Source organism: Coenobita brevimanus, chromosome 15 (genome assembly GCF_032717465.1).
Source record: "Coenobita brevimanus isolate Jiangsu-jjx chromosome 15, ASM3271746v2, whole genome shotgun sequence".
In the NCBI taxonomy this organism is placed as follows: Eukaryota; Metazoa; Arthropoda; class Malacostraca; order Decapoda; family Coenobitidae; genus Coenobita; species Coenobita brevimanus.
The window spans coordinates 32,741,723-32,765,522 of NC_136968.1; the positions used below are offsets into that span (position 1 = coordinate 32,741,723).

General features: G+C 39.0%; 1 protein-coding gene across 4 annotated transcripts in view; it reads left to right on the forward strand.

The window, feature by feature from the left end:
* The window catches only part of LOC145390765 (adenosylhomocysteinase-like 1), a 363,626-nt gene that overhangs the window by 298,581 nt on the left and 41,245 nt on the right, over positions 1–23,800 (forward strand). For 3 of the 4 annotated variants that reach the window (XM_080265565.1, XM_080265567.1, XM_080265564.1), the window contains 5 exons: positions 4,787–4,933; positions 16,249–16,349; positions 17,800–17,902; positions 19,909–20,076; positions 21,651–21,801. In XM_080265565.1, coding sequence (XP_080121691.1) covers positions 4,787–4,933; positions 16,249–16,349; positions 17,800–17,902; positions 19,909–20,076; positions 21,651–21,801 — 670 coding nt within the window. Of the gene's footprint in view, positions 1–820; positions 951–4,786; positions 4,934–16,248; positions 16,350–17,799; positions 17,903–19,908; positions 20,077–21,650; positions 21,802–23,800 lie in introns of all 4 variants that reach the window. The other variant, XM_080265566.1, reaches the window with a different exon arrangement.

Genomic DNA, 23,800 nt, shown 5'->3' on the forward strand with positions numbered 1-23,800 from the left:
ATAAATAAATAAATAAATAATACATGGCAGACGGACAAACAGCAATCAAAAATTTAGATTCGGTATACTCTCTCTCTCTCTCTCTCTCTCTCTCTCTCTCTCTCTCGAGTAAATATGTTTTTGGCAAAATTTTGAGTGGTAGGATTTGGTATTATTGTTATCATTATTATTATTACTATTATTATTATTAAAATAATCTGCCAAAAAATTTCACTCAGAACCTAAATATAAAAAGATGATAGAAACTACAGTACAGCAGGAATACAAAAATACCAGGGTACAGTTCAAAAGAGTACATTGAAGATAGTACGTAACATGAGTACAAAAAATAGGAATAAAAAATAATTACTAAATACAAAAGCGCAAAAAATACAAGCGAGGGTACAATAAATAATAAATAATACAAACTAATATGCGATTAAAGAATTCAAAGGGACGAAAAAAGGGGTGAATACAAAAGAAAACCGAGGAATACAAAATAATAGACGTTGATTAAATACAAAAGTTAAAAATCAGACGAATACGAAGGAAAGCATCGTTTTCTTTTCAGGTAAACGTTGATTAAATACAAAAGTTAAAAATCAGACGAATACGGAGGAAAGCATCGTTTTCTTTTCAGGTAAAGGAAATGTTTTGATGCAATTATTTCTTTAGCCAGACAGTTTTGTGAGCTTTGGAGGGGTTAGATAGAGCATTCAAGCTCCCCTAAGCTCTATAGAAACCGTCTGGAGGCAGGAAATATCAAAGCGTCTGCTCCAGTTTTAAAAATAATGAAAATACACAAGCCCCCCCCTTCCCTCCCTTCCATCCTCCCTCGTAGCTTGGTGACAAAGTGGTGGAGGCTACGGCAAGTGGCTTCAAGGACCGCACCAAGAGGCGTTTTTCCCTTCCTGCGGGTCCACGATTCGATTCCCGGCGATCCTCTACTGTGTCCATATGCTCGTCTACCTGTATGTCCCCCTGGCTCACTTTCTCTCGCTTTATTTCTCACTTTCACACGTTATTTTCTCGGCGCCCTCGACTTTTGGCGCGCTCGAGTTGTTTTGGTTCCGTTTTCTATGTGTTTGATATTCTCTCTCTTTTAGTTGACATTGCTTTCCATATTTTTTATAGGTTTATTTATTGCTGTTTGTATTTGCTTTTTGTTTGTTTGTGTGTTTGGCTGTAAGCTATCTTTATTTGCTATATTCTGTGGGCGCTCTCTCTCTCTCTCTCTCTCTCTCTCTTTTAGTTGACATTGCTTTTCCATATTTTTTATAGGTTTATTTATTGCTGTTTGTATTTGCTTTTTGTTTGTTTGTGTGTTTGGCTGTAAGCTATCTTTATTTGCTATATTCTTTGGGCATTTCTCTCTCTCTCTCTCTCTCTCTCTCTCTCAGAATATAGCGCACACACACACACACACACACACACACACACACACACACACACACACACACACCAACTTAACTCACATACATTCATACACACACCAAAATTAATGCTTTTTTGGCCATTTTGATTTGTATACTCATTATTGTTAGTTTCAAATATATATATATTTTTTGATATCCCCTTCAGTGTGAGGACGTCCATTTATTTATTTAAATATTGCTACCATCATATTAAATTTTCAAAGTTCACCGTATTATATTTTTGTATGAAGGGTAACTAAAACACTTCAAAATTAAAAAAATTAAACGTGAATTGGTAACGAAAGAAAATGGGCGTCGCCATACTGAAGGGATAACTATTAATTTTTTCCTACGCTTAGAAATTAGTTGCGCAAGATTTTGTGCATAGCTGCTGTTTAGTTTTAAGTTGAATATATACGTAAGTTTGAATTTTCTCTGTGGTTATGTTTTGCTTACGAGAAAATTTTGCGTATTTTGCTTGCATTAACGTATTCTTTGTGGCAAAATTTTGGTTATGGTGATTACTTTGCTTATATTTGCTTACGCACAGTTTTCTTGCACATTTTCCGTACGCTAAAATTTTTCTTACGCTTAAGTTTTGCTTATGCTCAAGTTTTGCTTATGCTTAAATTTTACTTACGCTTAAATTTTGCTTACGCTCAAATTTTTACTTAAATTTTGCTTATATGTAATTTTTGCTTACGCTCAAATTTTTGCTTAAGGGCCAGGCTAACAAAAACAGACATGGCTTGAAAAATATAGAGCATTATTAACTTATTTTTTTTATATACTTTTTTCCTGCACTTTTTCGCACATAACACTTTTTTTTTTCTTTTCTCTCTCACGTAGGCTATTGTAAGTAAATTTATTCAAGGATTTAAGTGGAATCAGTGGAGGTAAGTTTGATTTTTAAATTTCAAGTGGCCACGTACTGGATTTAACGGTGAGAATTTTTCCGTTGGTTTAATGATTGCTACGTTTTTTGAGAGAGAGAGAGAGAGAGAGAGAGAGAGAGAGAGAGAGAGAGAGATAATTTTTCAGTGTTTAAGTAATGGTTGTTACGTGCATTAAGAGATCGTGTGTGTGTGTGTGTGTGTGTGAGAGAGAGAGAGAGAGAGAGAGAAATGGTAGAATTAATATATTTTTAAGACGCCATTGTAAAGGTAGGAATAATTTAAGTTTAAAGAGAAATAAGGTGTTTAAAGGGCTGTTGATTTAAAGGTAAGAATTTTAAAGTTTTTAGGTAATAGATAAGTGAGAGACTGACGAGGAGAGAGTATACGAGTGAGGTGGAGGGGGGAGAGGGAGGGGGAGGCCAAGGATGAGATGGAGGGATGGAGTGGAGAGGTATATGAGAGAGGGGGGTGTGAGCTAGGAGCCGGGCAGTGAAATGGCGGGGGACAGGGCGACATGGAGGCGATTTGTTTGTGGCCACCCTGTACGGGATAAAGGCGTCTGGCAATAGATGAAGATCGATAGATACGAGTAGATAAAAAGCGTATTGTGTAATAAGTAAGAATATATTAAGTAATAAGGAAATAAGTAGTTAAAAAGTGGATGTATTTAAAGGTAATATTTTATAAGTTTTAAGTAGTTGGAATATAGCAATAACTACTGATATAGAGGTAAAAATATCCTAAATTTTAAGTAATAAGGAAATATTGGTTTATTAAAAGACACAAACCTAAAAAATATAACTTTAAGGAGAAATGGGCGTAAAGAACTTGACATGTTAAGGTAAGAAGGAAATAAAGGTAAGAATATTTTAGGGATTAAGGAAAATAAAGGTAAGAATATTTTAAGTATTAAGGAAATAAAGGTAAGAATATTTTAAGGAATATTGTAAGGAAATAATGGTAAGAATATTTTAGGTATTAAGGAAATAAAGATAATATTTTAAGTATTAAGGAAATAAAGGTAAGAATGTTTTAGGTATTAAGGAAATAAAGATAATATTTTAAGTATTAAGGAAATAAAGGTAAGAATATTTTAAGTATTAAGGAAATAATGGTAAGAATATTTTAAGTATTAAGGAAATAATGGTAAGAATATTTTAGGTATAAAGGAAATAGAGATAATATTTTAAGTATGAAGGAAATAAAGGTAAGTATTTTAGGGATTAAGGAAATAAAGGTAAGAATATTTTAAAGTTTTAAGGAAAATAAAGGTAAGAATATTTTAGGGAAAGGAATTAAAGGTCAGAATATTTTAAGTATCAAGAAAATAAAGGTAAGAATATTTTAAGTTAAGGAAATAAAGGTAAGAATATTTTAAGTATTAAGGAAATAAAGGTAAGAATATTTTAAGTATTAAGGAAATAAAGGTAAGAATATTTTAGGGATTAAGGAAATAAACGCCAGAATATTTTAGGGATTAAGGAAATAATGGTACCGGTAAGAATATTTTAAGTATTAAGGAAATTATGTCTCTCTCTCTCTCTCTCTCTCTCTCTCAAACTTTTCCAAACTGCTATCCTTATCAGTCACTTCTTTCTCACTCATTTATCTTTATCAGGCATATGACCCAAATTTGTGTGAATATTTATGGTTATCTTTACCAATTATCAGATGCTATCCTTGTCAGTTACATTATGCTCACATTAGTTATTATTATTATTATTATTATTATTATTATTATTATTATTAGTTATTATTTGATTAGGGGGATATTTGTGTGTGCTATCCTTGTCAGTCACCTTTGATATATTTTCCTAGTTATTTAGTTATTTATTTCCTTGTCACCTATTTTGTTATTATTTTTGTTATTGTTATTTGTCATTTATTTTTATTCGTTATTTGTTATTTTTTATTTATTTGTTTAATTGTATTTATTATTTATTTATTGTTATTGTTATTATTTGTTTATTATTCATTTCCTTGTCACTTATTTATTTTTTATTTTTTATTTCCTTGACATTTATTTATTGTCATTCATTTCCTTATCACTTATTTATTTGTTTATTTTTTATTCATTTCCTTTGTCAGGCACATTAGTATAGGTATATTATATGTGGCTATCCTTGTCAGTCACTTTTGCCATTCATTTTATTTATTTTATTACTCTTGCTATCCATGTCAGTCACATTTATCTATTTATTCATTTTTATTTTGTTATTCACCTTATTATCCTTGTCACATCCATCTAACACCCCCTTCTCCCCCCACACCAGCATCCTACACAGTCTGCTATCCTTGTCAGTCACATTTACCTATGTTCACATTTGTTATTTACCTTGCTATCCTTGTCACATTCATCTAACCTCCCCTTCTCTCCCCCCCACATCAGCATCCTACACTGGGTTTGCTATCCTTGTCAGTCACTTATTCAATCTTTTATATACCTTGCTATCCTTGTCACATCCATCTAACACCCCCTTCTCCCCCTCCCCCCAGCATCGTACACGGGGTCTAGCAGTGAAGAGGATGAAATTTCCCCTCGCGAGAAAAACCAGCGAAATTCCAAGGGTTCGGGGGACTTCTGCGTGAAAAACATCTCTCAGGCGGCATTCGGACGCAGGGAGATAGAGATCGCGGAACAGGGTGAGTGTATGAGCTCGTAGGCGTAGGGTGGTACGTGTCTGGCTGAATTTATTAGTTATTATTATTATTATTGCTACTACTACTACTACTACTATTACTACTATTTTTTTTATTATTACTATTATTATTATTATTATTGTTAGTTATTATTATTGTTATTATTATTATTATTATTATTACTCTGAGTTCTGGGTTTGATTTAATAGATATTTTTAAAAGTAGGTTTAGGAAAATGAAAGTCTTGTGGCGAAAAAAAATGAAACAACGAAAGATTATCAGAAGGAAGGATGCTTTGGCTTACATACATGCACATACATACATACGTAAATACACACATACATAAATACACATACAAATACATACATACATAAATACACACATACATACATACATACAAATACATACATACATAAATACACACATACATACATTCAAACATATACATACAAATGCATACATACATACAGAGAGAGAGAGAGAGAGAGAGAGAGAGAGGAAGGTAGGGAGGTAGGTGGGGTAGATGGATGGATTAAAGGAAGGAAGGAACGGAGTGAGGTAGGTAGGTAGGTAGATAGGTAGGTAGTTACTGTAGGTAGGGAGGATGGATGGCTTAAGGATGGAAGGGAGGAAGGAAGAAGCTCGGCAGGGTGGATGGATGGATGAGTAAATGAATAAATAAATAAATGAAAGAAGGAAGGAAAAAAGGGAGGGAGGGAAGTAGGAATGAATGAATGAATGAAGGAAGGAAAGAAAGAAAGAAAGAAGGAAAGGAAAGGAAGGAAGGATGGAAGGGAGGGAGGGAGGAATGAATGAAGGAAGGAAGGGAGGACGGACCGAAACGCAGGAATCATTGAATACTGAAGGCAGGGTACAGCGCTGGAGGGTAGTTATGCTGCACTCAGAGCCAACTTCAGCATGTTTAGCCTGAAGTCAGTATCACAGCTGCGACTCGGCAAATACATACATACATACACACATACATACATACATACATACACACACATACATACATACATACATACACACACACATACATACATACATACATACATACATACATACACACACATACATACATACACACACACATACATACATACATACAAACACATACATAAATATATACACATACATACAACCATAAATAAATCTATACAAGCAGGTACGTACATACATACATACACATGAACGGCTTGCGCTGTCAACGTGAAACCTTCAGGGTATCAAGATATGGCCTAAATCTTGAACTTGGCCAACAGCATATTCTGGCGGGCGATTAGCAATCGGCTCCCGATTGCTTTTCTTTCATTTTTTATTTTACCTCATGCGCTGTTTTGCACTCATGAGAACGCGTACCTCAGTTTAGCAAAAGCCGCTACACTCATTCCCTTATCAAAACCGCTAAATGCATTCCATTGGCGTGTTGAGAAGATGGGGGATGACAATTGGGTGTGGAGGGTGAGGGTAGGGTTGAGAGGAAGGATGGGACTGGAGTGTATTGGTGCTGTGATGAGGAGGGATAGATTGAGATGGTTTGGGAGGAAGGATGGGACTGGAGTGTATTGGTGCTGTGATGAGGAGGGGTAGATTGAGATGGTTTGAGAGGAAGGATGGGACTGGAGTGTATTGGTGCTGTGATGAGGAGGGGTAGATTGAGATGGTTTGGGAGGAAGGATGGGACTGGAGTGTATTGGTGTTGTGATGAGGAGTGGTAGATTGAGATGGTTTGGGAGGAAGGATGGGACTGGAGTGTATTGGTGTTGTGATGAGGAGGGGTAGATTGAGATGGTTTGGGAGGAAGGATGGGACTGGAGTGTATTGGTGCTGTGATGAGGAGGGGTAGATTGAGATGGTTTGGGAGGAAGGATGGGACTGGAGTGTATTGGTGTTGTGATGAGGAGGGGTTGATTGAGATGGTTTGGGAGGAAGGATGGGACTGGAGTGTATTGGTGTTGTGATGAGGAGGGGTAGATTGAGATGGTTTGGGAGGAAGGATGGGACTGGATTGTATTGGTGCTGTGATGAGGAGGGGTAGACTGAGATGGTTTGGGAGGAAGGATGGGACTGGAATGTATTGGTGTTGTGATGAGGAGGGGTAGATTGAGATAGTTTGGGAGGAAGGATGGGACTGGAATGTATTGGTGCTGTGATGAGAAGGGGTAGATTGAGATAGTAACCAAGGAGACTCGATTCACTTACATTACCGAAGCTGCTCAAACCTCAGTCACCATTTATTATTACAATTACAGTATGTTTTTCGTCTAGTTCTGTCTTGTGAAATTACACGGTGAAAGAGGACAGATAAAACACAAACAAACACAGGCGTTGGTTTTTATAAGTTAGGGCGGTTGACAAAAGTGAACGACGAACACACAAGAATTTAAATTACTGTTTGTTGGTTCTCCTTTGTTGTCTGGGAAAACACACACACACACACACACACACACACACACACACACACGGAGCGTTCACCTTCGTTTGTTAGCGCATGTTTGTGTGGGTATGTAAGCTGGAATAATCTCTCTCTCTCTCTCTCTCTCTCTCTCTCTCTCGTTTTGTGTATGTTAGCTGGAATAATTCTCTCTCTCTCTCTCTCTCTCAAATGAGATTGCATGCATTTCTAAGGCTGGAGGAGAATCGCCGTAATGAGCTTGTCACGTAAGATTTAATTTGTGAAGATTTCAGTTGGAAAACAGAGGAGTTCCAGAAACCGTGCTATAGTCTGTTTGTTTTCATTTAGCGGAACTGAGTCACTCCCAAACTAATTCGAGGTTTATGGAAGTTCGAATTGGTAGGGTAAGTCTCCTTGGTTACCAGTCAGATTTACCCTCCAGCCTGCTTACGTTTGACACTGAATTGAGCTGAAGGGGATTCGAAGATCATTAATATTTTACCACACTGGCGCGCGTCTTCCAAATTTGTCTCTTTAACAGGTTGAATAGGATTGATTTTTGGTCTGACAGGAATTGTGGGCTTCCAAAATTAGGTGTAGTAGCAGTGCTAGGTGGTTCAAATCATAGGGGGTCTTGGGGGCAAAGAAATTGGATTTAGTTAGGTTAGGTTGGCGGATAAGCTGCCGCGGGGGTCCAGACAGCTTCAAATTGTTACCCTAAAAATATATATACTTTTTCTCATGTTACTGTAAAATCAACAAGCAGTTGTCTGTGTTGCTTATTGTAATACAGTTACTTTCCTTAAGAACGTGAGACTATAAGAAGAAAGGTGTAAACCCGTGTGGTAAAGCTTTACGCCCGTGTTTTATTTTTATTATTATTATTTTTTTTTTAGCTCGATATGTGTGGTAAAGTTTTACCTCGAGATCTGTCAGAAGACCGTATAAAATGGATGAACACGTATAATGAGATCCTGGATTGCAAATTTTTATTTTATTCACCTGAAATCGTTAAATAAACCCCATAGCACCAGGGAATTAAAGGCCATGAAAGAACTAGGGAATTAAAGGCCTTGAAAGAACGGAATTAAAGGCCATGAGAAACTAAAAAAAGCGAGTGTTAATACGGTTACCATTAACTCTTTTGGCCCAGCATATCTCGTTTTTAAAAGTGCAGCTAATATTAGACGGTTTTCTTGAACTGAGAATAATTTTTTTAAAGAGCCCGAAAGTTTGTATTTAAACCCCCGGTCGGGATGTAGATATGACGTCACCAAGGAGGAGCCACGCGGAGGATTGGAGGAGGAAAGAGGGAGCGAACACGAGGGGGTTGGAAATAAGACCTGGGAACAAATGGCCTTACCGAGAATGCCCCAGAATAGAGGAGATGATCGTGGAAGAACAGGGATTCAGCTGGTATAGTATTTTTGATGGTTAAACGTAAATGTTGGAGTATCGAAAAATTAAATCGGCCGACAAACCCTCCAGACCTAACGTCAGCCGTGGCATAATGAAAGGAATTATTTAATCCAATAGTATTCCATAGTGAACCAGTAAATGATTTGACATATTTTCTTTGGGAGTGGTGGTTTAAGCTTGACGGGTATGATCTAGCTTAGTAAAATCGTCTGTAGATAGCAAGCATAATAAAAAGTTACTTGATTATTATGTAACCAGTTTTCAGCTCCGTGGATGGGCAAGTGCAGTACTCAGATTGGAGAAGAAAATTGGCTACTGGTAATAACCTGAGGCTAATTCATGCTTGATTACTTAGAATTTCAGGAATTTTTCTTCTTGTTTGTTATTTTTCGAATGAATGTGTTTATTTCGATCAGTTTTGAAACTCATTTTGATCACAGATAACCCATATCACATTAGGGAGGTTTTCATGTGCTGCATAAAATCCTCAAACTCAATAAAAAAAGAAAGAAAGAAAGAAACTATGGTAAAAGAAAAATATATAGTATTATTGCAGTTTTGGATAGTCACACCCTTCACCAAGGCTAGTTATTTTAGTATTTGTTCTAGTTAGGTTTGATTGGTTAGGTTAATTTAATTAGGTTAACTAGTTGGGTAAGGATAGATTACGTTAGAAGTAAAATCAGAATAACCTTGACTGTCCAAAATTGCAGATTTACCAAAAAAGTCATAGAAATAAGGAAAAAGGCATGACCAGTGAAGGAATGTATCCTGACCAGGGGCTTTCGTCACTCCTGTACCCTCCAGTGACATTTATCATGAAACCGCCACTAACCCTAACCTTCACAGCTGCTCAGAATTCTCCATGAACAACTGTGAAAGCTGCATACTGTTGGGGAAGTGTTGTTTTTGGTGTTTTGGCAGCTCTGGGGATGAGAGCAGTGGTGCACGTCACTGCACTACGTGGGGCCAACTGCAGAGGATATATTTTGCTGCCTGGAGCTATATACATCAAGAATTGCTAGAGCAGCAAGAGTCCCCAAAAAATATACTGTGCCTTTAAAGTCACTGGTTTGAAAATCACTTTTTTTTTTTTTCTAAATCATATAAATATGGTTGCATTGCCAAACATGCTTTTCCTCCCTACACCAGCAAGAATTCCCACAGTTTACACACCACACTTTGGTCGGTATTAGGTCATACCGATGGAAAAATGTTTAAACTTGCCATATTGCTTTCTTAACCAATGAAGATTATAGTACTGTACGTTGAAGAATGAGAGGGAATGCTCACAACAGGAGGACTTGTTGAAGTGACAAACCATTTCCCCACCCACATAAGTTCTGGTCCTTGATTATTTTGAAATGCTCACCAAAGGGTCAGTTCAGGTTGAGTATGGAGGGCACTCAATGGTTCATTTATGTGTGCCTACGGGTTGAGTAGTTCCGGGAAGGCTGTGAGGTGGCAACATCTCTTAATTTCCCTACCGTCACAGCATAAAGGCACTGCGTCATGTTAAAGCATTAATTATGTGATGACAGTGAAACCTCCATAAGGATGCATATATCCCAGACATGCCATAGAGAAAATTCTCTCCCCTCCCCCCCTCCTAATTTGGGGATTTAATGCCATAGAACACCCTGGGAAAAAAAAAAAAAAAAAGGTCATTGCAGTTTGAAAGAAAATTGTTATGAATTTTGTACAACCATAACTAGGTATTGAAGTTGCATAGGTGGCCCAGTGCTTTCAGATAAAAACAATCCGCTAAAATAGGATACAGACCAAGCCCAGCAGAACCTAAGATAACTACTCAGAAACAAAAGATTCTAGTGGCAGACTGGGACAAACTACAGGAGAGCTCGTGTGACAGATATGAAAATTTTGCGAACGGGTTAATATTTCATAATTGTAAAATACATTTATGACGCCCAGATTCTGTGGAAATAACATTTATGTTGCTGAAGAACACCAAGGTTTGTTGACATTGGTGTCCTACTGTACATATAGCAATGGATCAGTTCAAACCAGAAATTCATTCTTCCCCAAATCGTGGTTAGTTAGGCTGGGTTAAGTTATGTTACTGTAGGTTAATAAGGACAGATGATGAGTTACATTGATGTTGGAACTGAATCAGCATAAAAGTCCATTATGGCACATGTCTGCTGGTGATGGTTTACCTGTGAAACTGGTGAGGGTTTATAGTGTAGTTGATATCTTAAGCATTACACATTTCTGCCACATTGTAAAAATATCACAAATGATAATTACATTAAGAGTTAAAAAAAAAAAAAAAAATGCAATTGTAATTTTTCTGCATGGGAGCTTTCCTGCAGTTTCACCAAGGACTGTATACAGTATTGACCATACGGTAATGTTAATTTCTTAAGTACAGTTTCATTTAGCTCGGGAGAGACTATTTTTAGTAAATGGGTTAACCTGTTGGGCAGTATTCTTGCTACAGTGTGTACTCATTTTGGCTATACCTTTTTTTCCTCATTTTTGTGTGATTCATTTGATTTTCAACGTTAATTTCGAATGGAAATGATCAGTTTTGAGGCATGCCGCCTCCTAGAAATGAGTAAATTACAAGCCATTTTAGGCATTAACCCTCCCTGACCTCATATAACCTAACCTAGACTCCAAATAATTCAATTCTTACCAAAACAAATTCCAAATTTATCTTAGTTACCGGGTTCACATACCTGAAAAGTAGAGCATGAATGGAAGAAGCCTGATACTCACATGAGTTGCCAGGCAACTAGTGATTAACTAACGTAAATTACTTGGCTTTCCCTGGCTGCCAACTAGCTGGATTTTAAAATTTTACATATCCGGTATTATTAATGTCTGATGGGAATGTCATCGAAAAAGTGGTTGCACAGATGAGATTTAAGCATACATTAATCTCACCGATTATCCAGTGCCACATTAACTGACAAACATCATTGTTTGATAATAAAAAATGTGGCAGATAGGGTAGCATGGAGGCGATTCGTTTGTGGCCATTCCTTACAGGATTAGGGAGTCTGGCAGCAGTTGGGTTGAAATATGATGTAGCTTTCTGTGACCCCAGCATGTACAGTGCTGTAATCAGGTTCATAACTGCCACTGTGAAATCATCATTGTCATCCACGCTTATGAATGGGATATGAAGTCTCTTAAAGCCTTCCAGACCTATACATCTGCATTCAGTTCTGGGTTTGGGCGAGTCATTTCTCCCAGGACAGAAATTGGTGTTCCTCAGCCCTACAGATCAGCCAGAACTCGTAAAACATAGCTTGAACATGTACAGTAGAGTTGCTTGTCTGTGTCTGGCATGTGTAGGTCAACCACTGCAATACAGTGTTGCTTTATGCTACATGGATACACAGGGTACGGAAAAGTAAAAACTGAAAACAGAAGTTCCGAGCAGTGACCACAATTTTTGACCTGGACTGACATGCATAGCCAATGGAGTTTGGTTGTAAATACTGTATATTGTACGTGTTGTGTATTTTCTTTTTGGTATAGCTGGTTCTTTTTCAGCATAGTGAAGAGCTGTATAGTGTGTGTGTGTGTGTATATATATATATATATATATATATAATTTTTTGATACTGTAGATGAAGGACTGTGGGTATTTCAGATCAAGTAATAGAGGTAACAGAATTCAGAAAGTGGATAATGTTCATTTATTTTGCTTCTAAAATAAATTGGTCTGATGGAGTAGGTTAAAAGCATTGAAAAATTATTGCATTTGGTTCATTTTTTCCATGGGAGAGAGAGATTAATGGATGGACAGTCAAAGTGATTGGTAGTGATTAATTGCCTGCCAGACTAATTTTAGTGTAGGCTAGGTCAGGCGAGGTTTATGTATGTCCATGTTAGAGTAGATCAGGTTAGATTTGTGTACATTCTTGGTAGGGCAGGTTATCAGGTTAGTATCCATTTGTGTTAGGTCGGGTTAGGTTAGGTTGGGTTAGATTAGACTAGATTAGCTTAGATTAGGCTAGATTACCTAGTAGGTCTGGTTGAATGGGTTGTGTGAGGTTAGGCTAAGTTTTTGGTAAAGTTTTTTAAGTACGTAATTTTCCAGAGAGATCAAATGGAGAGGTATATGAGAGAGGGGGGCGTGAGTTGTCAGGAGGGGAGCATAATGGCAGGGGACAGGGTGACATGGAGGCGATTTGTTTGTGGTCACCCCTTAGTGGGATTGGGGCGTCTGGCTATAGATAGATAGATGGACAGAATTTTCCAGAGACAATTTCAAATTATTCATGTTACATTCCAGGTATACCCACTATGCCTTGGTTAGTTTTCATAGTGTATTATTATTATTATTATTATTATTATTATTATTATTATTATTATTATTCTATCTACTATCTATTGCCAGATGCCACAATCCCGTAAAGGGTGGCCATTTTACTTTGAGTTATTTGTTTTACGAGGAGGGGCACTAACCCTCCACCAACCCACTTTGCTGACATGTAGGGAGCACGTATGGTTTGGTTAAATGGTTACCACCCAGTGTTGTAAATGGTTTCTTGGCTTACAGGAAACAATAATAATCATCATGCTTTTCTTTCTTTACAGGTGGCTTTACATTGAGTGACAAGCCAAATGGTTTCCTGTAAGCCAAGAAACCATTTACTACGCTGGGTGGTAACCATATAACCAAACCATACGTGCTCCCTACGTGTCAGCAAGTGGGTTTGTGGAGGCTTAGTGCCCCTCCCTGTAAAACAAATAACTTAAAGTCAAATGGCCACCCCTTATGGGATTATGGTGTCTGGCAATAGATAGATAGATAGATTATTACTATTATTACAGTTATTCATTTTAATTATTATTGCTAATATAATATTGTATAAGTTATTCAGTTTAATTATTATTGCTATTATAATACTGTATATATATATATATATATATATATATATATATACACACACACACACACACACACACACACACACACACACACCTTGGTCCCAATTGGTGTGTGATGAAATAGAATGATTAGGAAATTACACTTAGTTCCAGTTAGTGCAATATCAAATAGCATGATTTGCAAATAGTGCGAGCTGTCTCTTAATATCCACAACGTCTGAAATTAACAATGCTGGTGAAGCCACCACAATAGAAGATGTGATTACTGCAGTATCTATTGGGGATGCATTACAGGAGGCAAGACAAGAGGTTACACTGATGCCAGCAACACCAGAAACACCAGGAGAGCTCTTTGTGATGCAGATCAGCCGAATCTTGGCTGCTGTAGATGCCTTAACCCTTTGGCTGTGGTGGCCATGACAACAGCTTATTTGCTCAGTGTGGAGAAATAGAAAAAAAATGGTGTTTTCAACTTGTGTTTTAACACACTTATCCTTAATCTTGAGAGCTATATTTTGTGTCAGACAAACTTCAATCTTTCTACTATCGTTTTCAACAAACTGCATGTCTGTAGGCACTGCCAGCCTGGAGAACGTTTTGAGAGAATACAATGTGTGTTTTGACTGTCTGATGCAGGAAATGGCCCGGCGAGGCAGAAATTTCTACCACACCACAAGATTTTTTTTTTTTTCTTACAAAATAGGGCTACTGCCAAGTTATCCCATCACAATAATTACAGTATTAAAAAAAGAAAATAGCCAGTCTTGTATGGTTTTATTGCGTTATACCACAGTGTTTATGCTGGACTTTAGCAAAACAGTAGTGATGCTAGGAAAATCATTAGAAACTTTATAAATCTTCATGAAAGACTTTTATTACCACTTTGTTGATGTAATGTCTTTTATGAGTCACTTCATAGCATAGCTGCACAGTATACAACAGCAAAAATGTTCACTAGCTATTGCACTTGGCAATCCCTACGTGCTAAGGGGTCTTTGTATGCAGCATGTGTTAGGAGTGTAATGCTGTATGGCAGTGAGACCTGGGCAGTGAAGGAGGAAGATATTCGCCGGCTCAGACGTACAGAAATGACAATGATTAGGTGGATGTGCAGTGCGTCCCTGCGTCCAAGGCCTGGAGGGGCTGGGTTTACAATGGAAGAGTTGAGAGGTAGGATGGGACTGGAGTGTATTGGTGTTGTGATGAGGAGAGGTAGATTGAGATGGTTTGGACATGTGGAGAGGATGGGGGATGATAATTGGGTGAGGAAGGTGAGAAGTGTTAATATTGGGGGTGGGGTTATGAGGGGTAGACCGAGAAAGACATGGGACGAGGTCATTAAGTGTGACCTTAGGGTTAAGGGACTGAACAGGGAGGCTGCAATGGATCGTGCAGTGTGGAGAGCCGCCATTAGGTGACCAAGGCCGACACATGCAAGCATGTTGGAGCCTTTAAAAACGAAACGAAACGAAACGATAAGACTTCACTGATTATCACAAAAATAACACTAAATCACCTGTATTTTATGACAGTAATTCACACTAGAAAATAACACTTTCAGCCACACTTACGTGATTTTAGTGTGATTTGAGTGTGTATTACATGTACTTTGTATTATTATTGAGAGAGAGAGAGAGAGAGGCAGTAAACTGTTTTAGACTAGCTCATTGAGGGTATGTGTAAACGTGTGTGTGTATGTACGTCTGCTATTATTAAGTACTAGGGTATTTATCAGTATTTAAGTCACAGAGTGTGCAGTGAGGTTGGATGGTGAGGATATGGAGAATGTGAGTGCATTCAAGTACTTGGGCAGTGTGATGAGTAAGGATGGAACTTTGGGGGATGAAGTACGTGAAAGGGTACAGCAGGGAAGGAAGGTTGTTGGTACACTGAAAGCAGTGATGAGAAATAGGGAGGTAAGTATGGAAGTTAAGAAGTCACTGCATGATGGTATTGTGATCCCTACCCTGACATATGGAAGCGAGGCGTGGACCTTGCAAGAGAGAAACAAGTCGAGAGTGAGAGCAGTGGAAATGAGTTACTTGAGAGGAGCATGTGGAGGGACAGGTTGACGAATGAAGAAGTGAAGGAACGTTGTGGGGTAGATGTGGATGTGGTTGAGAAGATTAGGAGAAATACACTGAGGTGGTTTGGACACGTGGAGAGAATGGAGAATGAAAGACTGACTAAGAGGGTGTATGTAGGTGAGGTGGAGGGAGGGAGAGGGAGGGGTAGACCGAGGATGAGGTGGAGGGATGGAGTTGAGAGGTATATGAGGGAGGGGGGGGGTGAGTTGGGGGGAGGGTAGTCAAATGGTGGGTGACAGAGTGACTTGGAGGCGTTTTGTCTGCGGCCACCCTTTGCGGGATTAGGGCGTCGGGCTATAGATAGATAGATAGATAAAAGTTTAACCCCCAAAGTTGGAGTCACTCATCCACCAAATGAATTTTTCCCCATAAGTTATATGTATCAATTAGTGCAATATCAAATAGCTCGCACTCGCACATCCATCATATAGGAGCGTTAATTGGGACCAAGGTATGTATATATACAGTATATGACATTTAACTTTTTGTTGGTAGAATACAGTGCTTGGTTTTGTAGAGATTCGTAATGATCTATACTTGTTTTCCAGAGATGCCCGGAATCGTGGCATTGCGTAAACGTGCCACTGATGACAAGCCACTCAAGGGTGCCAAAATCGTGGGCTGCACTCACATCAATGCACAGACCGCCGTGAGTATATACGTTGATTTAAGTCCTTCAGTTCCCTCCCTCTTTTTTTCCCTTTTCCCATTAACTTGCCTAAAATTATATCTCCATCTGTAATGCTTAGTTGTAGCATTAATGGTTGAATACAGTGTGGTGGTAGTCAAGAAATGCAATGGATCTGACATGATGTAGAGCCATGGCATTGCCTTTACCTGCTACTGAGCTATGTCAAATAAGGTGCAAATGGACTAAAACCAGGGCCAAGTTAAGATGAAAGGACTATACTTTTTGCAAAGATTTTACATTTTTAATTTGATACTGTGAGTCAACTAAAGGCTTTGTTTAGCTTCTCTACATACAGTTTATTTACATCAACTGACCTTACCTTGAGTAGTGTTTTTCCCCACCCATGAATGCCTTTCTTGTACATGAATATGGCAAGCTAAAATACTTTGTGATCCAAATGTATTATATACACAAGAATATGTTTAAAAGCTCCTAAAAATTATCACTGGATTGAAAAAATAATTGAAGTTTATTTTAGACTACTACAGACCAAAATATAAAAGCATGTAAATGATCACTGTACTGAAAGAATAAATGGACATTATTGCTAACTCCTACAGTAAGGCTTAAGATTTCTAACTTGCAGTAAGGCTTAGCCTTATCCAAATGCAATAAGAATAGCTGGAGATAAAAAAAAATATATATATACAGTATTTGGATGTGATAGGAAGCATTATGAGGAACACACTGAGGTGGTTTGGCCATGTGGAGAGAATGGAGGGTGAAAGACTGACGAAGAGAGTGTATGTGAGTGAAGTGGAGGGGGGAAGAGGGAGGGGGAGGCCGAGGATGAGATGGAGGGATGGGGTGGAGAGGTATATGAGAGAGGGGGGTGTGAGTTGGGAGCAGGGCAGTGAAATGGCGGGGGACAGGGCGACTTGGAGGCGATTTGTTTGTGGCCACCCCAAACGGGATTGAGGCGTCTGGCAATAGATAGATAGATAGAATTTCTAACCCTGCCAGTAAGGCTAATCCTAAATTTAATAAGATCTGGAGGTTAAAAAAAATAAACTAAGATTATGTGGAGATTAAAAAAAAAAACTGAATAAGGTTATGTGAAGAATAAAAACAAAACAACTATCAAATTGCTGGAAAGGTTAATGTTCCTTGAAGCCTTTTGTTATCTCAAGTAGCAGCTTCATATAATCTAGAGTTGTATCACTATATCAGTGTGTATTCCCTGCTTTAGTTTTCCATATTGCTCAAGTATATTATGTTCATTTGACTTAAAATTGACATCTCCATCTTGAATGCTGATCAGTAACAATAAATTAACACTAGAATATGATGCTGGGAAAGGGGGAGCATTGAGGAAAAGATGTAGAGCAGTAGCGGTCATATTCTGCCACTGAGGTATGCTGCAAAAGAAAAAACCCTGCCAAGCTCATGTTGCATCTTGGTGTTGCAGGTGCTGATCGAGACCCTGGTCGAGCTTGGTGCCAGTGTGAGGTGGTCTGCTTGCAACATCTTCTCCACCCAGAATGAGGTTGCTGCTGCTCTGGCTGAGGCAGGTGAGTGAAGATGGGAGGAGGAGGGAAAAAATGGTAGGGAGAGTGTGAAGGAATGGAAAAGTGAATTAAATGAATAGAAGGGATGAATATAAGGAATAGAGGAAGAGGAAAAGTGAGTTAAATGAGCAGAAGGGATGGATATAAGGAATAGAGGAGTTAAATGAGCAGAAGGGATGGATATAAGGAATAGAGGAAGAGGAAAAGTGAGTTAAATGAATAGAAGGGATGAAAATAAGGAATAGAGGACGAGGAAAAGTGAATTAAATGAAGGGATGAACATGAGCTATAAGAGAGGAAGGAGTAATGGGTGGAGTTGTGTATTTCGTTTAACTCCATGAACAGGAGAGGCTTTAAAATCAGAATCTCTTTTCTTTCCCGGCCACTTTCTGAAAATGAAATTGAGTGCCATCAGTAGGAATATAATACAAGATTTCTTTGGGTTGAAAAGGGTAATTGAGTAGGCCTATGTTTCTGATGCTGTTGAACGGAAGTTATCTTTCTGAAACTGAAAACATTGGTTCCAGCCAAAATGAAATTATTATTATTTTTTTTTTCTTGGAAACATCTCAAGGGGTAACCATGTCAGCCAGTCACACACTAAGGATTTTCACACACAAGTTACCTCCCTCTAGTGAAGCTCCATGTGGATTGCATATGCACAAGGTGCTTTAATAAGGCCCTGTATGCTTCCACATCTGTTTAGTACTTCTGCATTTGTTACCTGTAGAACAGTACTAGGTATATCTTTAACATCAGTTGTTGGTATGAGTAGGATTTAGTACTCGTAATACCACTTACAGGCTAGTGGCTGGTACCCTAGCTTTTCCTGACAATTAAGCAGTCTAGCCTTAGCCCCAACATGTATCCCAATGGAGCAGTACATGATTGAATGATACGTGGATTATTTACAGTGTATGACGCAGAGGAGAACAAGCACTCATTCACCAGTTTACAAAGTAGATATGAAATTGCTCACCAGATTTGTCTCACTGCAGTTTGGGTGTCAGAGCCAGAGTATGAGATGGACGTTCCAGATAATCCAATAACCAGGAACATTACAGATGGCTGGATAAACAGGGATGGGGTTTATTGTCCCTTTGAAATGATGTATTGGGACACTCTCTCTCTCTCTCTCTCTCTCTCAAGGAGGAGAAACAAGAGTGGCTGTCTATTTTATTAGTATTATATTTTATTTATTTTACCAGAAACTTGACAAGGGATTTTGTTGGATCATAACACAGGACAAGAGTTTGGCACTTTATTTATTTTTTTATTTTTTTATTAACTATGGTAGGTGTATGTAAAGTTCCTATATGAAGAAGAAGCAACATTAATTTCGGGTAAATTGTGCAAAGGGTTAGAATCATGAGCTTGAGCCAGGATTCTGTGGGATGGAATGATGTGTGAATGATTGTTTAGCCCATTTCACTGAGCATGTTGTTGAAATTCCTCCAAGTTTTGTAATTTGTTTCCATGTTATTGGATAGTACTGTAACCTCACCCCATCCTTCGCTAGGAAAAATTTATTGGACTATTGTTGATGGTGAGGTCAGGATGTGTCAGTTCCTATCTATCTTCCACCTAACATTCCCTAATCTAATCAAAGCCCACTCTAACCTAAACTTAAGCTAAAATGATGTAATAAACCATACCCTGTTCTTATCTAAGCTCTCTTCATTTACCACACAGTCCTACCCAAACTTTGACTTAAAAATTAGTGTCTATATTATTTTCCCATGCCCTACCCAAACTTTGACTTAAAAATTAGTGTCTATATTATTTTCCCATGCCCCCCAGATCCCTGTCTAACCCAACCTAACTTAAACCTTACCTAAAACAACCTAATAAACCATAAGCTGTTCTTATCTAAGCTCCCTATTATTACCACAGAGTTTTATCTAACCAAACATAAACTTAAAAATCAGTGTCTATATTTTTTTTCCCTTGAGTGTTATCTAACCAAACTTAAAAATCAGTGTCTATATATTTTTTCCCCCTGCCCCCAGATCACCCTATCTTTGCGTGGCGTGGGGAGAGCGAGGAGGACTTCTGGTGGTGTATCGACAAATGCCTCAACGCGGAGAACTGGCAGCCCAACATGATCCTGGATGATGGAGGAGACGCAACCCACCTCATGCTCAAGAAATACCCCGCCATGTTTAAGATGATCAAAGGTAGGGGTGGTTCTGTGTGTGTTTGTGTGTGTGTGTTCTTACCTAATTGTTCTTTCCTAATTGTATCTTCATGGGAATGAGTGAAACTCGTACTGTCCTGTGTGTTAAACCATTTTTGTCGTACGTCTCTCTCTCTCTCTAGTATATGATGAAAGATGTGAAAGATGATAACGAAAGACAATGAAATTCGTTGACCCCTTCAGCATAAGGGTCATCATTTTCACCAATCAGTATGTCAGCCTGGTTTCCTTAATCTTAGTACAGCTGTACTTTATTTTGGTGATGTATTTTCACCATATTTGTGAGGATAAGTGTATAGTTTTCAGATATGTGAGATAAAGGTGATGTATTTTCAGTGTGCAGTATCTACAGGAAAAAGGGTGATGTTTCCATTTATCAGTTGTTCATATACAGTACAGTAAAACCTCACTGTAACGGACTAATTGGGGCCGAAGTCATTCTGAAATAAAGTGAAATTCCAATAAAAGTGACATCTGGACTTCCTCCTGCTAACCTGGACTATTTTCGATATATCAGACATTAGTCCGGATTGCACCAACGGTTTTTAAAGTGTTTCCACTGCCACTGCAGTACTGTACTGTATTATACCTTCACTACAATAATCAAATTTTATAATATATAATAATACTGTACCGTTCTGTACACTGATAATCATGTCTTTTATTTACGTTATTGTGGTGAACATAGCTGAAATCAGGTAGCCTGGACTGCTTCTGGCTTTTTTGGACTTTTTCTGATATATGGGAATTTAGTCTGATAGCTCCTTGATTCCGATAAAAGCAAATTCCAGTCTGTTGAAGTCTGTTATATCGAGGTCTTACTGTATTGTATTGCACTTGTGGAAATCTGTTACCGTATGTTTTCCCAGTGTCTTTAAGGGTAATGTTTATATATTGCTGAGGGTAATGGTGATATTTTTTCCTGGTGATATTTTTTCTGAGGGATTGTGGTAGGTGGGGGCGCTCACCATCCACTCACTTGATGTTGTGCTGTTGTCGGGTGTCTGCCTTTTCCTCTCCTCCATCCTTCTTTCCTTCCATTCTCTTCTGTCTTCCTTTCTTTCATTCTTTCCTTGTCCTTCTGCCTACAGGTAACTTTACCTCCTCCTTCTTTCTTTCCTTCATTCTTTCCTCTTCCTTCTGCCTGTGGGTGACTCTACACTGAGTGACAAGCCAAATGGTTTCCTGTACACCTGGAAACCATTTACTATGCTGGGTGGTAACCATATAACCAAATTTTGGCGCCTGGTGGTTTAATGGGTAATTATTGTGCTCCAATCAGATTGAGCCGGTGAAGATTTATTTCCAAGGGGTGGTTGGGGTTGATTGCTCACATAGTACCATTCAGGGATGAGTGAGGCTGGTCACTTTCATCTTGAATGGCGGGACCAGCTGCCTAGCCCCGGGCTCCCACGCTTCTCATGGGGCAATGTAGGATTGGATGATGGATGGATGGATGTAATGGTGATATATTTTCCTGGTGATATTTTTTCTGGGGGTAACGGTGATATATTTTCCAGGTGTCTTTGGAGGTAATGGTAATACATTTTCCAGGTATCTGTGAGGAGAGTGTGACTGGAGTTCATCGCCTGTACCAGCTGAGTAAGGCGGGGAAGCTGACCGTGCCTGCCATGAACGTTAATGATTCCGTCACCAAGACCATGTTCGACAACCTGTATTCCTGCCGCGAGTCCATCATTGACAGGTGGGTGCCGAGCCCTTAGAGGTCGTGCTTTGGAGTTGTGGTTGGTAGAGGTCCGGAGTTTGAGACTTCTCTAACCATCCATGTTTTGAGTCCAAGAGGTTACATATGGAGTCACATGGAGAGACAGACTGACAAATGAAGAAGTGAAGTAGCATTGTGGTGTGGATGTGGATGTGATAGGAAATGTTAGGGGAAACACACTGAGGTGGTTTGGCCATGTGGAGAGGGTGGAGAGTGAGAGACTGATGAAGAGAGTGTATGTGAGGTGGAGGGGGGGGAGAGGGAGGGGGAGGCTGAGGATGAGATGGAGGGATGGAGTGGAGAGGTATATGAGGGAAGGGGGAGTGAGCTAGGGGGAGGGCAGTCAAATGGTGGGTGACAGAGTGACTTGGTGGCGTTTTGTCTTTGGCCACCTTTTGCGGGATTATGGCGTCAGGCTATAGATGGATAGATAGATAAGTTATTGAGGGTGTTTATATCAAAGTATTGCCAGGGATGTTGGGTAATTTTGATGACCTGGATTATGGTACTGCATGACCTAGGTTTTCACTGCCCTTGGCCCTTCTGTGGCTCCTAAAGGGGTAATAAAGAATTGAATATTGCTTCCCCCTTCTCTCCAATTTCCTTTTTTCTTTTCCCCACCATCTACAAATTTGGACAGGGAAAGTTGGTGGAATAGGTGGGCAGTGGGTCGAGAAAGAGTTTATTAGCTTTTGAGATAGATCCAAGTTTAGCTGGAGGAATTGGTGGAGGTATGTGCCCTCTGAGATTATGTAGCATTGCAGAATAAGACAGTAGAAATGATTGACTGTTAGGCAAAAGTGAGTGTGTATTCTCATTTCTCTCTCTCTCTCTCTCTCTTTTCTATCGAGGCAAAGATGCGCTTGACAGGGTGATGATGAGTGGCTGAATGTAACATGTCCGAATAACATCGTTGTATTTCAGATAATTACCAGTAATGTGAATAGAAACCCAGTAATTATCTGAAATACAATGATGTTATTCGGACATGAAGCATTCAGCCAGTCATCACCAGTCAAGTGCATTTTTGCCTTGATTAAAAAAAAAAAGAAAGTATATTAGGAAAGGAGTATAACAGCAATCAGGCATAAAGTTCATTGGCACTGGAGAAAGTATATGCTGTCTGAGTGCTTTTTAGTTAGGGCAGTTTTGGAAAGACTGACTTAAGAGGGTGTATGTAGGTGAAGTGGAGGGAGGAGGAGACCAAGGATGAGGTGGAGGGTTGGAGTTGAGAAGTATATGAGGGAGGGGGGAGTGAGCTGGGGGGAGGGCAGTCAAATGGTGGGTGACAGAGCGACTTGGAAGCGTTTTGTATGTGGCCACCCTTTGCTGGATTAGGGCGTTGGGCTGTAGATAGATAGAGGTAGATAGTTTTTGGATGATTTTACTCTCATTAGGACAGACATGCTTGCTTGCTTGTCTCCTTTAAAATGCACTTCACTTCCTTAATCCAGGTGGCAGGAAGCAGGTGCGGGATGGTGACAATAGATTAGATCCACGGTGTGTTTACAATTGCAGTGGCTGAATGATGGAAATGCCGGAGTGTCATGGCTTCGAGTGTGGTAGTGTGTGTGTGTGTGTGTGTGTGTGTGTGTGTGTGTGTGTGTGTGTGTGACATTTAAAAGACCCCCTTGCCTTCTCAGCCTCTGTCTGTCTGTCTGTCTGTCTGTTTCTCTCTCTCTCTCTCTCTCTCTCTCTCTCTCTCATGGTGTAAATACAGCATCGGTATCATCATATGAGTCTGTCAGTCTGGGTTTGATGGATTTGTGTTTTTATTTTGTTCTTAGACAGTGGAAATTTGGAGTGACTGGAGGGCAAAAGAGTGAACCAGCAACCTTTCTTCCCTGTTCTACCCTTTCAAGCACTTCTTCCTCCAGACTTCCATCCTTACTCATCACACTACCCAAGTACTTAAATGCACTCACATTTTCCTTTTCCTCCTCATCCAACTTCACTGTACATGTAGTGACGTCATTTC